A 15,495-nucleotide genomic window follows, 5' to 3' on the forward strand; every position below is an offset into this window, starting at 1 on the left:
CACGATCCAGTTTTATCTCATTACTGTATATTCATAAAATCTAAAAAAATTCACTATATAAAGATCTACTATCATTTTAAAAGGTAATTTTAAATTGGAATTTTCGAAAGATATGCTACTTTTTGGGTGAAGGAGAGTAGTTTGAATTCAGTAGTTACTGAATGACTAAGTTATTGGCATTGATAATGGTTACCAGATGACTACATTTACTCGTATCAGTTTTCGTACATATTTTATTTTGATAATAAATCGTTTTAAGGTTCTCAAAAAATGTTAAAATTTAATGTGCAAAAATGATAAAAAAACACATGCATAACACGTGTTGCGTGTTATTTTTGAGATTTTGAGTGGTACTGTATGGAGCTAGTGGTTAATATAGAATTAATTTATTGAATATTTATTATAAATTGATACCTTGATATAACCAGTCGGGTATGCCATTATATATTAAACCTGTATGTCCGTCCCAAGTCAATCTGTGATCTGTAGTGCTTACGGGAGAGAAACGTACATATATGTCATTTTCTGCGACCATAACTAAAGAAGTTGAATTCCCGCACCATTTAGCCATTTGTAATCTTGTCTGTTGTACTTTTGGAGAATCGCTTAATCGTACTGGAATATGATGACTGTAACAGAAATTATTATATAATTTAACAAAAATATGATGTTAATGACGGTTTAATATTTATATTAGTATTGTAATGTTTATTTAAATAAAAATTTATAATTAGATTTATCTATGAGTGCTTCCGACTTAAAAATATACAATAGTAGGCTTTTCACTAAGGCATAGTAAAGATGTTTATTACATGTCTGATTACGAACCAGTTTAAGTGTCGCTCAGATATCCTAAGTGCATTATGTGTGGAACTTGACAGGTTGCACAAGCGTTAATGGGCCAGGAGGAAGGCCTACCAGCGTGGTAGAGGACGGGACCGTGTACGCTCCGAGGATTTACGACGGGAGTATCTAACGGCTAGGGCGCTCTCAGGTATGCCATTAAACAGGCGAAGAGTGGTGTTGGAGGAAACTGTGCGACAGTGTTGACGGAGAACCGTGGGGTCGGGGATACCGGGTTACGATTGGAAGGGAGGTTTAGCTAGTCGCTGCGGTTTCTGACGGAGGAGCAGGTGGGATCGCTGTTCCCGAATAGTGAATACCTCCTTCGGGAAGAGATAGTGGTTGACGACATTCCGCCCTTTCGGGTCGAGGAGCTACTTCGGGCCAGTAGACGGATGAAACTACACACTGTCCTGGCCCGGATGGCATACAAGTTGAAATAGTCTGCATCTTAGTGGAGGAGACACTGGCGGAGGTCCTCCGAGTATTTAATAACATGCTGCGTTGTGGTTCCTTTCCGGAAGATTGGAAGTGGTCGAGGTTGGTCTTGGTGAAGAAACCTGGTACGGCGGAGGCGTCCACTTCGTATAGGCCCATCTGCTTTCTTAATAATCTCACGAGGCTTTTGGAGAACATGCTCGATTTCAGGCTCCGTGAGGAGATTATGGTGAACGGAGGGCTGCACGTGAGGCAGTACGGCTTTCGACTAGGGCGGTCGACGGTCTATGCAGTCGACGTGGTGATTAAGATTTTGGATGCAGCAGCAGCGGTCACTTGGAGGACATGCAGGATTTCGTGGTGATACTCCTCGACGTCCGAAATGCCTTTAACTCGCTCAGCTGGGACTCGTCTTCCGGGCGTTGAGGGGGTGGGGTGTGGGCGGCTATCTTAAGAGGATGTTGGAAGACTATCTTAATGTAGGAAGCTGGTATACAAGCTTGGTGATGTTGATCTCTGATTCCGGTCCACGTGTGGAATGCCCCAGGGCTCCGTTTTGAGTTTCCACTTATGGAATATCGTGTACGATGGAGTCTTCTGTTTGCGATACTCGCGGGGTGATTTACTTTTATCCTCAATTTTGCTAACCTCTCGCCGATCAATCGTCTAACACCGATTATGCTGCCTTCGTTGAGGCCAAAAGCGGTCCCTCGTCAATGGCCAGCGATCGCTGTACCGTCAGCAAACGAAATGACGGTAACATCGTCCGGAGTCGGAAGGTCCGTAGTTTTTCCTGGCCTGAAAGATTTGAGAGTGTGGTTCAACACAACTACTGAACTGTTTCATGCTGCAGCTGAAAAAATAAAATTGTTGCGCGGATTGATATCCGATAACGAATGAACGCATACGTATTATATAAAAATTTCGTAATAAGTATGGGTCCGTTAGAAAAATATTTCACCCGGTTTTCTCCGCAGGTGAAATCAGGCTGTATTGAAATTTTTTCATCACAAATCATGGGAAAACATAAGTGGTTTGGTATGTTTTTGCCTTGAACGAGTTAAAAAAATATGTTTCCATAACTCTTGTTTCCGGTTGCTTACCAGAAAATTGTTATAAAGCCTAAACAAATTGGAGTCGAAAACACATTATTTTAAGTTTGGCGTAAATTTAATTTGTTGATAAACTATATCTTTTACATTTATAGTCGATATAATTTTGAGAAAATTTAGGTGATTTGTTAAACTAAAAACAAATGTTTAAAATATTTATAATATTTTAATATAATGTTTAAATATTAGATTTATTTAACACAAAACAGTCCAAAATGTAGTAAAATATTTTATTTATTTAATTAAATTAAGGAAGTTAATTTAATTTAATTAAGTTAAATTGATTTGTCTAATTTTGTTTAAACTAAACAAATAATTTGACATTACAAAAAAAAGTGCCAGACGTTTTACAATGGAACCATAAATCAGCCGACATAAAAGCTAACGTGTTAACCTGTGGATGATATGGATAGTTTCAGTTTTATCAAACCCCCCCAAAAAAACTTATATAAACAATAGACACCATGGCAATAGTTAGGGATGCTAATATAATGAAAAATTAAATGTTTTTATTTATTGACAATATGGTTCAAGGAGGTAAAAAAGCGTCTTTCAAAGAATTCTTATTCTTGCCACTTAAACTACGTATTACAGACCGTTATGCAGTAACTAGATAAATGAAAAGACCTAGATGTCAGCTTATTTTGTATTATTATATTCACGGAAATCTTATCGAGTTTCTTATTATACATATTGATTTTTTTCACGTTTTAAAATTATTACCTTTGCTAAAATTAGACAAATTATTAATCAATTTTTAGAAATGTCGAATATTATACATCTTTCGTAATAAAAAAAAGAAGAAATACGCAAGTATATCAGATCTTGTGCTTTTTGTAATTTGTGTTTCAAGATATACTTTTTTACGTAGTGTTAACAAGTTAATTGTAAAAATCGCGAAAAAATACATTCTCGGCGTACATGCATGACTTTATTTCAGATGGTTTTTTTGTTAGTTTTTTTATTTATTTAGTAAACTATCTCTGAAAGATTATGACAAAAAGTAAGGAAAAATTTATGTTCGTATATTTAGTACGGTTTTCTATTTAGGCATTTTAACAAAGTACCTAAAATATTTCAAATATTGAAATATTTAATTCATCATGTTTTTAAAAACGTTTTTTATTTCACATTTATTTTAACCGAAGTCATACAATACGTCTTTCACCGATGTTGATTTGAAATTTGCTGTCTTTTATTTTATTAACTGGTAAGATTGGGAAAATTGTGCTTCACGTACAAGCCGTTCGATGAGAAGGGATAATATTGTATCGGGTTAATGTTCCCCGTATATATTGGCAATGTCGGAGCAGCCCTATCTAAATGCTCTCAGCTCGTTTCCTTTGAATTTCTAACCGTAATTAACTGTACATGCTGTCTTTGCCGTTCACGTATTAAATTTTAGATACTTGAAATAAGGTCCCGATTTAATAAACCTACACAAGGTATGAGAAGACTTCTGGATATCATACGAATCGACCAACGAAGCTATGATTAACAACGATTTTCATCGTTGAAATTGTCTCTTGTCGGACGTGTTCTGAAAGAGCAGGTATTTCTCTCCTAAGTTAAATAATCTTTAGCAATAATAGCAGTTAAATATTTCTCGTAAATATTCGTCTTAGAGATTCAGCATTTATTCAATTTCCCACAAATATGAGCAATGAACTGTCTGTGTCGTACTGAAATATCTATTTCCATGAGTAACAAAATATTGGCTGTTGACACGAAACTTATATTGATATACGCGTCACGCTCTAGTCATATTTCAGTACCGATGTTTAGGCAGTGTGATTGAATAATCAGGCAAACAATCGGCGGTATTCGTTAAGTCAGGTAGGCTTGAAATACGAACAACCCGATTTTTGTTTTCCGGTATCTCGCACAAACTTTAATACGTTAAGTATATTTCTTTTACCGGTAGTTTAAATACTTAAAGATTTTTATTAAATTTATAGTATTATATAGTAAATTCTACTTTCTTATTAGGTGTCTATAACCGTAACTGTTCTGGTAAAACGTTTTCCAGAAAATGGTCTACTCAAGAAAGAAAATCCGACTCCAGCTTTACTAGATACAGTAAAGACTGAAATAGTTTTTTGTTGCCTTCTCCACTTAACATATCATTGCACGCTTACATTACGGCAGGCTAAGCGAAATACTAGTGATATTATGTCTTACATATGATGCGACGCTTTGTTCATCACAAGTACATTCTGAAAGACCGCTTTACTCGTACGCTTTACATGCGTCACAACCGCATGAAAATCTGGATCAGTCGGTAAAACAACTAATAACGTACTCTATGATCAAGAAAAAATATTTCATACGCTTGTCTTGAGTAAGGGAATTACATTTTACTCTTACATGAAAATGAGAAACGTATTCTTTATAGTGTATTATCATCTTTAGCCTTAGCAGGCACAATCAATTAATCCTATGAAAATTATTATTATTGCCTTTACATATATATATATATATTGTTTACCACATATATTTGCCAACTTGACTGGTTTTCTCTGAAGATTTTTTGAAACGCGTCATCTTTTCTTCGGGTTTTCTCCTAAAAGTATTTGTATTTCGTTTTGATTATTTTACATTTTTAAGTAAAATACTTTACATTAATAAACACAAATTCTGTTGAGTTTAATGTAGACAAAGTCTGGTTTAATGTTGATTTTTTAAATTATTTTTCCAGTAAAACCTTTTATTCATTTTTTCAACGCTTCCTATCGCTTTACCATAGTTTTAGTAATAATTACCATATCACATTAAATTAGTATGGGAAAATTATTGTTTCAATTCTATGCAAGTTTTACCTTTGCCTAAATTTAGAAAAATTATACCCTTTTCTTGCTGATTGATTCATTTTTTTAATTTAAATTTAAAATAAATATTTTTAAATACGAGTATGTGAAATTAATATGAGCCCAGAAATCCAGAGTTAAATTTTAAAATGTTATTATGAATTAAAAAAAAAAATCATAATAATAATTTGAAAAGTTGGCAAGTATACAAGAAAAGATTATATTACTATTTACTTACTCGTTATTCACATCATAAATTGTATAATGAGCTGTGAATGAATTTCGAAAAACCTGAAAAATAAAACATATACTTTTAAAATTGTTTTAGATCTGATAGAATAAAATAATATTTTAATAAAATTCAAAAGCTTAAGTTATTAAAGCTGTTTTAATTAAATTCTTGTTGGCCTCTTTTTTTTTTTTTTAACTAACTTAAAAACACTCGCAAGCGTACTCTTAGTTATGTCTTTGTTAAAAAAACATGAAGAATGGTGTTAATTAAAAATACTTAACTTTAATTCACTTCCGTTAAAATTGAAGTGTGTATCCAAACCACTAATGAAAATAAATTTCTGTTTGTGGGGAAATTATTTTTTTCTGCACATTTCCAGGTTACTTTTTATTTTTAATTAGCGGTCACTCTAGAAATGCATTTGTAAAGGTGCCGGTGAGAAATAGATTCATGCGTACCAAAATAGTAGTTAAATCTTTTTGTTATAAAAATTCATCAGATCTCTTAATTGAATATTTTAATTAAAATTTTCAACATAATATTAAAATACAGCTATTGATATGTTTTAATAAAAAATTTTATCATATGTAATTAATGTTTTATTTCTTGATAAGGAGATTTTATTTTATTACAGGTGTCATTGTTCTTTGAATGCTTCGATTAAATAAAAAAATTAACAGTAAGTAAATAATAAATATGTTTTATGTATGTGAGAAAGGAACCGGCTTATCTGAAATCTTGGCCTAATACGCTCCTTTACTGTCTGTTATTGTTTATAGATAATTTAGAATTACGCGGATGTTATTTTCGATTCTTCTCATCGTACTATAAATTTTGTTAAAAAAAATAAACCGAATCGATTCGAACATTAGGTAATTAAAAGTAAACATATAATTTAAATAATATTTAAAATTAATTCGTAAAGATATTAAAATCACTTATGTTATAATTAAAAAAAAAGTACGCACATTTTCATGCATATCACCAAAAATTCTCTTCATCGTATGCCGCGTAAGATGACCTTTTAATGGTTTAGAGAAAAATGGGTGTCACAAGACCTCAAGATTTATTGAAAAGAAATAAATTTCAATAAAGTTGAGCTCAACGGTTTTACAAGAAAAATTCAGAAAACAGTCGAAAAAAAATTGAACTGATGCAACAAACAACCTTACTTCAGAAAATTAGAGAAGATTCAGAGCTGAAATGGATAAAGTTAGTATATTTCCGTCTACATAACACGGGCATAAAATATATTTAAAAAAAATTACGACTACAGTTTAACGTCTAAGGAACACGTTTGTCATCGGAAACGCTAAAGATAAAACTAAACGGATTGAAAGTACGGGCGACTATAGGTTGGTTTAAAGACAATAATTGCATAGGATACGTATCTCTCTAAGTATCGAATAAATTAAAAAAAGAAGTTTATTAACTTTTAATAAAATCCTAAACTTAATAACACCATTACTGTCTGGATAAATAAAAACAATTAAAAGTCAACCTCTTTGGATCTTAATTTTACAACTGTCAAAATTCTAATTTTCTTATATTAAAACAGCCTTCAAAGTTGCAGAAGTTGTGTAGAGTATTCATAATGCAGTTATAACTTATTAGATTTACAGTAAAATTAAATATTAGTGCAGGTATTAATCGTATTTTGATTTGGATAAATTATTGCAACTTGAAACATTATTCTACCATTTACTTAGACATTGACCTATACAAATATCACCGAGTTGTGATACATAGGAAACCTTATTTAATTAAATTGTTGTTATTTAATTAAATTGTTGAATCAAAATGGTAACCACCTTAAGGGGATAAAGTTCGAAACTTAGAAAATTTTAAGGTACAATTCAATGCTGTAAAATGAATGCCAGTTCTAATAAAAGCTGCAAAGACAGTTGTCATTTCCAGAAATAATAAACTAAAATCTTTTTCAAAAGATAATTTAGAGTTGCATTTCATTTAATGAAATAAAATCTTTATTTATTTATGTATAGTAACTTAATTATTTATTAATATATGTATTTATATATATATATATATATATATATATATATATATAATGTGCATGCGCGCGCGTCTGTGCGTGCGTGTATATACTACTACACTACGTAAGTTGCAGTATTATTGAAATTGTTCTGATAATGCTATTTGGATCGAGAATCTTGTGATGGTCGCAATATTTTATCAATTTCATAGGTCTCACTTTTATAAAATAAAACGGTTATGAAAAATGAAAGGTTATTTTTTTTAATAATAATTTGGAAATAAATAAAATTTTGAGTTGAATTATAAAATTACAATGAGATATATTGAATATATTCAGGATGTTTGAGTGGCCTCCTAAATTAGGAATAAAAAACTAAACAATACACACACATACACGTGCGCTCGTAATAACGAAGTTTATTACAACATTATAGGAATTTTGTTAATTATTAGTTTTTACTGAGTCACGATTTTAAACTTCGTTATTTTGAGGAAAAATTATGAAATTTGCGACGAGATTGTCCAGATACAATTTACAAGTGATGATCGAATTTACTGCTCGTCCTAGATTCAATTAAAAAATAGCAGCAGGCCAGTTTTAAAAATATTTTATGCTCCTTAATTAAATTCTAAGTAAGAGTAACGCCCGTTTGAAATTGAATTAAAATATCCAAAATGAAATACTCCAGACAACATTCAAGAGAGGCTCGATTGACTTTTTAATATGATCGGTCTTCGGTTAGATAAAACTCATTTAAAACTGAAATTATATGAAAACTTGATTTAATTAAATGATTATATTTAATAATCTTATTTAAAAAAAAATATAAGCTACATAGTTCGAAATAAAACAGTTAATTTTAATAGAACATATGGTATTTATTATGTGATTGATCGTTCTGCAAATACTAAAATACTAAAACGCTTCTATTGAGAAAATTATAGAAAAAATTAGTTAAAATAAAAACGTTTTTTTTTTGTCGTTGGTAATTTATTGTAATTTCATTACTATAACTTTGACAGTCCATACCTTTTAGTAACTGAAATATTTGATATTCTCCGGATAGCAGTTCTACCTTTTCCCCGAAAGGGAACCCTTAGTCAAAATTAAAAAAAAATGTTTCATACTAAAACCCTTTAAAAATGTTCTTGTCCTGAAACGTTTCTAGTAAAGTACGTTCCTAATAGTAAATCCCCAAAAAAACTTTCTGGAAAATTATAAAAAGGACGGTAGAAATTTAAAAAAGTATATTTTATGCAAGTAGTTTTAAAGTTGTTACTGCTTAATATTACCAGATGAAAAATTTCGTTAAAATGGATTCTCAACCGGTAATTGATACGTGTTCTACGAAAAGCAGGGTGGAATTTACGTTCTGTTTTCAAAATAAAAAGAAAACTTTCAAAGAAAGTTGATTGCAAAGTTATTTTATTTACTGAAATCCTTTCAAGTCATAAATCAAGGTAATAGGCTAACGTGATAATAGATACAGATTAAAATATTGGGCTTTTGCATCAGTTTTGCATGAAACATAAAGGAAACATATATATAATGGAAACAATAAATATGTGAAATGTGAATAGCGGTCGCTATGAAATCACTTCGCTTGACCGTCTATGATATTTGTGTAACAGTAGTTTTCTGTTTAATCGCTGATATCTTTACAATAGTTTACCCGATTTTAATAAATGAATATAAAATAAAATCCACTCTATTTTTTAAGGGGGGTGCGTTAACAAATAATCATTTGGGAAAATCAAGAATCTAACTGTCGCATAAAATGATTGTCAGCAACTTTTAACCTACAACACAAAAACGATTGTAAAATTTGATACGTCCTCGATTTGAGTTTTATTGTTCGCCTAATAATGGATTACCTTAAATTAATGGTCTAACTCTAAATCTTCCTAAAAGTTTTATAATTAAAAATGTAATAGAATAATTGAAATAGGTTCAGCGGTTTGTTGGTTTTAAGCGAACGTCAATGTAACTGGCGACCAAACGACATACTCGCAAGGTTATAATTTACATATAGTTACTAATTTATTTATGAATATTGTTTTGTATATTTTTATCTATTCCTTTGTTTTTTGACATAATCATCCTAATGATTATTACAATTTTATATATTTTATAAAGCGTTTCACATTTGATAACGTTACGTTTATAATCATTAATAATTATAATGATATCGATGATAACGAGTAGTATTAACCTCCTTATTAAATAATTTTCAGTTAGATATCTTGTACTATTATGATATATTATACTTATATTTTAGATATTATATTTAAGGTGTAAATTTTTGTAGTTTACGATTGCAAAACTTAACCAGAAATTTCAGAGGATATGTAAATAAATTATAATAATATTCTGAGTTATGTGCTCAACCGGAGATGATAAGCAAGCTATTTGGTCACGAGAAGCGTAAAATAAACCAGAGGTTCCCGTAATGTAGATAAATTTTCAAATAAAATCTTCCTTGAACTTAAAATATTTTCACAAGTGACGCGTACGCTCAATCCGTAAAGTTAAATCTTACTAATATTATAAATGTGAATGTGAGTTTGTTTGTTACGCTTTCACTCAGAAACTACGCAACCGATCATCATAAAACTTCGTACACATATTCTCAAAGGTATTGCGAAGGACATAGGACACTTTTTAGTAAAAAAAAAAAAAAAAAATATTTTTTCGGGAGAGTAAAAAAATTTATATTGGTAGGTATGATCGTCCGACAAAACATTTGACCAAATTCAACGCCATCTGGCATTACAATAAGTAAATGAAAGTGCCAATCCAACACTGTAATACCGACGGTCAAGTCACTATTCAATTAATTGAGTATAGTGCTTCTGCTGTTTCGAAACTTACTGTATTTATAGTTATTCATCTGTCATATCTAAGCAATACTAAAACTTTTCCAGTTTTTGAGGTTAGGTGCCTGTTTATTGCTATTTTCAGTTTTTACTCAGTTTTTTTTTCTTAAATGCCTTGGAAGCGCAAATCTAACCTGTCCAGGGATTCATCACGGGCCCGGGCGGCAAAAGTTGCTCGAACTCAAGAATCTTCCGCTCACGCAGAACTAAGACGACAACAACAAGCGAGGTGACAATGTGCTTTGAGGGCTGGTGAAACAACTTCTCAGAGACAAGAAAGGTTAGATGAGCAAGCTTAAGAGCAGCTGAAACGCCAATTCAAACAAATTCGTTTAGAAAGACAAGCTGAACAGCAGGCAGCTATAAGAGCGAGAGAAACTCCAGAACAATCGCAGGCGAGAAGAATCGTTCATGCAGAAATGCAAATCGCGCGCCGTCGAAATTTCATGCGTAACAATTGGTCTGTATTTAATAATCTGGATTTCAATATGATCCTTCACTTGAATACCATAAGCATTCTTTAATTGGTATTGGCTCAATGAATAGAAAATTTCAGCATTGCGATGCTTTGAAATGAAAAGATGAAACTGCTGGAATGTGCTGTTCCAGTGGTAAAGTTTCGCTTCCTTTACTTTGTCAACCAGAGGAGCCTTTGAAAACTCTATATTTAAGTGTTACAGATGAGTCGAAGCAATTTTTAAGTAAAATCAGAAAGTATAACTCTTGCTTCCAAATGACATCCTTTGGAGTAGATAAAGTGATAAGAATGCCCGGATTTTCACCAACTTTTACTGTACAAGGACAGGTATATCATCAAATTGAATCACTTTTTCCAACAGATAATGAGCAGCATAAATTTTTGCAGTGTAATTTATGGGTGATGAAGAAAATGAAGTAAACCGTCGTTGTCAGTTTATTGAAGGAGTCGAAAGAGATACAGTATTGAAAATTCAACGAATGTTACACAGCCACAATTTGTTGGTAAATACTTTTAAAAGTGCAATAGAAAACTGGCCTCCAGACAATTACATAGTGGTCATTCATGCTGATCGGACTCCACGTGGCGAACATGAGAGGCGTTATAATGCGCCGATGGTCATGAAGTTGCTGTTTTGGTTACTGGTGACCCATGCTCTCCACGAGACATAGTGTTACGGGTATATGATAATACGCTGAAACGCGTAGCCGATACTCATAAATTTTATGATGCTTTGCAGTACCCGTTAATTTTCAGTAAAGTGAGCCAGGATATCATTTCAATATTCCAGTTATTAATCCAACAACAAGACAGACAGTTCCCAATAAAAAAGTTTCCTGCATGGATTTTTATGCGTATCACATGATGCTTCGAGAACTCGACTTCAATCTCCTTTCGCGGTCAAGGCAACTCTTTCATAAATTCTTGGTAGATATGTATATTAAAGTAGAGAGCGAACGCCTTCGTTACATTTCTATAAACCAGACGAAATTACGAGCTGAAAATTACATACATCTACAAGATGCGATTAGCGCAGATGGTAATATTAGACCTAACGACATAGGCAAGATGGTTATTCTGCCTTCTACTTTTGTGAACAGTCCCCGTTATTTGCATGAATACACTCAAGACGTTTCACTTATGTACAAACTTACGGCAGGCCTGACATCTTTGTAACTTTCACCTGTGATCCTTCGTGGCAGGATGTAACTAAAGAGCTAATGCCCGGGCAAAAAGCCACTGATCAACATGACATAGTTGCTCGCGTATTTCGTTTAAAGGTTCATCGCGAGCGAAGCCGCGGGTAAAAGCTAGTTAAAAATAAACATTTATTAATAAATTATATAAATACAAAGTACTCGTATATTATGCAAAGCGTACAAAAAAAAGATGTACAAAAATTTAAAATCTTTTGTGTTTTACGAGTGCTTTATATTGGAGGTCTAAGTTTGCGTTCTTCATGTTTTATTTTTAGATGAGTGTTCATCTGATTTATATAAAATAAATTCGGTTTTATAAAATTTTATATTAACTTTATTCGAACTGTTAGGCGGTTAGGCAGTAGAACATGCAATTAAGAAATATAATAATTTTTTTTTGTATTTAAACCAGAACTTCTACTAAAATTGACAGTTTATTTTATAGCATATCGCTGTACTTTAAATATTCTTAATTTTGAACATTACGCCCACAATGTGGCCACCGTTTCGATATACGCATTCTTCAAGTCGAGTTTTTATGTTTTCCATCGCACGACACAACATATCCACTAAAACTGCTGTAACATCGTACAAATTAATTTCTTCAGTGTCTTGTGAAGGTAAATCATTGAATACCTTACTCTTCAAATAGTTTCACCAGAATAAAACGCATGCTGTGAGATCTGGAGACTTCATGGGCCAACGAAAATATCCATATGTAGAGATAACGCTATCTTGAAACGATCTTTTAACTATATTTATTGATAAACTAGCTTCGCGATTGGTCCTTCGGTTTTGTTGAAATTACGTGTCTGGAATTAATTCCAGGTTTCTTTCGTATTTGAGGAGACAAAAATTCTTCTATCGTTCGGATACGTCGCTCTGACGTGACGGTAACAAACAGAATTCCAATAATTGTTTTCAAAGAAATTCGGATGGTAATTGCAAAGTATATTATTTCACATCGTACGGTGATTTTAATACTGTGCAGTAGTTTTTGATAGATTTCATTAGGGTTGTTTGTTCCTCGATAACGGAAGTTTTATTTATTCATACAGCCATAACTGGAAGTGTGACTTACTAATTAGCATGTTGTGAAACAACATAACGATTTATAAAATTAAAAAATTCCTTTCGGCATGCCGGAAGGCGGAGGTAGATTTTACCGGTGCTAAGTAGGGGATAAAAAAGATTTCCACCTTAAAGTTAAGAAAAACTTAAAATTTACTCAATACAACAATGGTCGCATGTGAAACAAATTTCACATGTTTAGCAAACGACAAGTCCCATCTTACAATTTCAGCAACATTTTGGTCATCCCTTGCGGTAAGGGTTGGTCATATCAAAAATTGTTTCAGACAAAGGTTTTAGTTAATGTTTAGAGGATTAACGACCACTTTAAACCGATTCGATACTGTACCTATTAAGGGAGATTTTTTTTGTCTTCGAAACCCCATTTTTCCACCCCCTGGGCAAGTGGTTGCTGATAAAAAACATTTTACTTATATAAGTTTAAGGCCCTTATTTGAAGAATAGTAGGAACTTTAAATAAATTCGATATTTTACTTAATAAGAAAGTTATAGCGATATTTTGTTTTTCGAAAAATCCCCCTCATTTCCAGCCCCGTGGTCCGATTTTGCCCATTAATGAACTCGACCGAGATTGTGGGTCATATTTTATTTATCAATTTGGAAGTGATTGGCGGAAAATTACGGCAGTTATCGTGTCCACAAGAAAGTGAAATATATATATATAAACTTTTGAACTGACGATGGGTTTGTGATCTGGGAGATGTGAAACTCAAAGATATGTCGAAATTTTCCGGAAGTCGAATTGTTGTACCCATTACAATAGGTGGCTTTCTTATGAAATCTACCTAAACATCTGCCGTATAGGTCATACGTTACGATTAAATTGATCTGTGAAATTTAATCCGCTACTATTTGAATTTTATGTGGATGAATATGCTTGGGTAAACCGTTTGGGGCTTGTTAGCGTTATAGCTCTTACAGTGATTATGTTTACAGATGTCCATAAATTTCTATTTTTAACCAGACGCCTTCTTGTCCTACGTTGAAACAGTTTCTTCAAAATTCAGTACCCAGATTTTAATGGCACGGGCTAACGGTTCATTCTGCTGTATTTGAGGATGCTTCGAAAAAACCGTTGTGCAACCGTAAAACTACCGCCACTCTTGATGACTGCTTTAATACTAAACGCAAGCTGTTCTCCTCTTGAAACGCCGACGCTCAACCATAGCTAAACGTTGTAGAAAGAAGCATCTATTATTACAGAACATACGAATGTTGTCGGGGAAAAAACATATTTGTAATCGCCCGTGTCAATGGCTGAAGTCGCACTGAACAAAAGTACAAGCATTTTCAGAATAACTTTTTTATATCTCGATCTTTCAGTTTTTCTCTATACGTTTTATTTCGTTACTGAATTCATAAAGCTATTTTAAAAAATGGATTTTTCATTAGCCTTTTCAAGTTTCGGTGAAAAGATTTTAGCTAAACTCGATTCGTTCCACTCTTAAGATAGGGTACACAATATTTATACCATTTGAACGTAATTTTAATGTTTATAAAACAATTGTTAAACATTATCTACATCGTTTTTTTATCAATTGATATTTTTTCGCTTGTTTGCAATCGTTTACGATGTTGGGTTCATATAGGTGTAAAATTCTGGCTTCCTTCATAATTTCGCTGATATTGCTTTGGAAAGAGTAAATAAAATCGTATATAATCGTAGGAATAATTAAACGATATGATATGACGATGGGACTCTAGAATGGTTATGGCTAAATTAACCTAATGAAGAAGAAATTAATAAGTCTTAATTTTTCTTTTAAGAAAGCTTTACGTAATGCCGCTCAAGCGATTGAAACTAGATTCGATAAACATCGTTGTTAGTTTTGTAATATACGGGTAGGCTTTTAGCCTTAGAAAGCGCTTAGTTTTCCTAATTACCAATAAGCAAGCAGCTAATAAAAAAATTTTAAAAAACGTTTTTAATATTACTCGTTTAATATATTCTTAGTCAGAGGAACTGTTCCTACCCCCCTTTTGCATTCTTGTCGGCGTTTAATCACTGAATTACTCATTTTCCTAGTAAAGTTTTCTCTCGATTTATACGAGCAAATTCAACTGAATTTTTAATCGACAGCTTAAGGCGTTTCGGCTCATTTGAATTTGAAGAAAAATATCATCCCATTCTCAAAGAATATGTTAGCTTACGAAATGCTAACAGATCGGTTTTGGAGAAATAGGAAATCTTGCGTTGAATTAATTCTTCAAGGCCGGCAGCAGAACCCATATTATTTTTCCACTGACGCTAAAGCACAAAAACTTGTTCTTGTTTTGGAAATTTAAACGACGTTATTCTTAAATACAGACATAAAAATGTAATAATTATATTAGTCGATATATATTGCAAAATCAGAATTTCCTGCCTGTTAAAGAACATTACAAAATTCTAACCTTGATGCAAGGAAAACTGACTTTAATC

At 32.4% G+C, this 15,495-nt stretch overlaps 1 protein-coding gene across 20 annotated transcripts in view; it reads right to left on the bottom strand.

The window, feature by feature from the left end:
* The window catches only part of LOC142319274 (inactive dipeptidyl peptidase 10), a 362,606-nt gene that overhangs the window by 41,198 nt on the left and 305,913 nt on the right, over positions 1-15,495 (bottom strand). For all 20 annotated transcript variants that reach the window (XM_075356364.1, XM_075356358.1, XM_075356366.1 and 17 more), the window contains 2 exons: positions 5,439-5,491; positions 415-629 (listed from right to left, as the gene is read on the bottom strand). In XM_075356364.1, the coding sequence (XP_075212479.1) occupies positions 415-629; positions 5,439-5,491 (268 nt within the window). The remainder of the gene's footprint in view (positions 1-414; positions 630-5,438; positions 5,492-15,495) is intronic.

This window comes from Lycorma delicatula, chromosome 2 (assembly GCF_047948215.1).
Source record: "Lycorma delicatula isolate Av1 chromosome 2, ASM4794821v1, whole genome shotgun sequence".
Classification (NCBI taxonomy): Eukaryota; Metazoa; Arthropoda; class Insecta; order Hemiptera; family Fulgoridae; genus Lycorma; species Lycorma delicatula.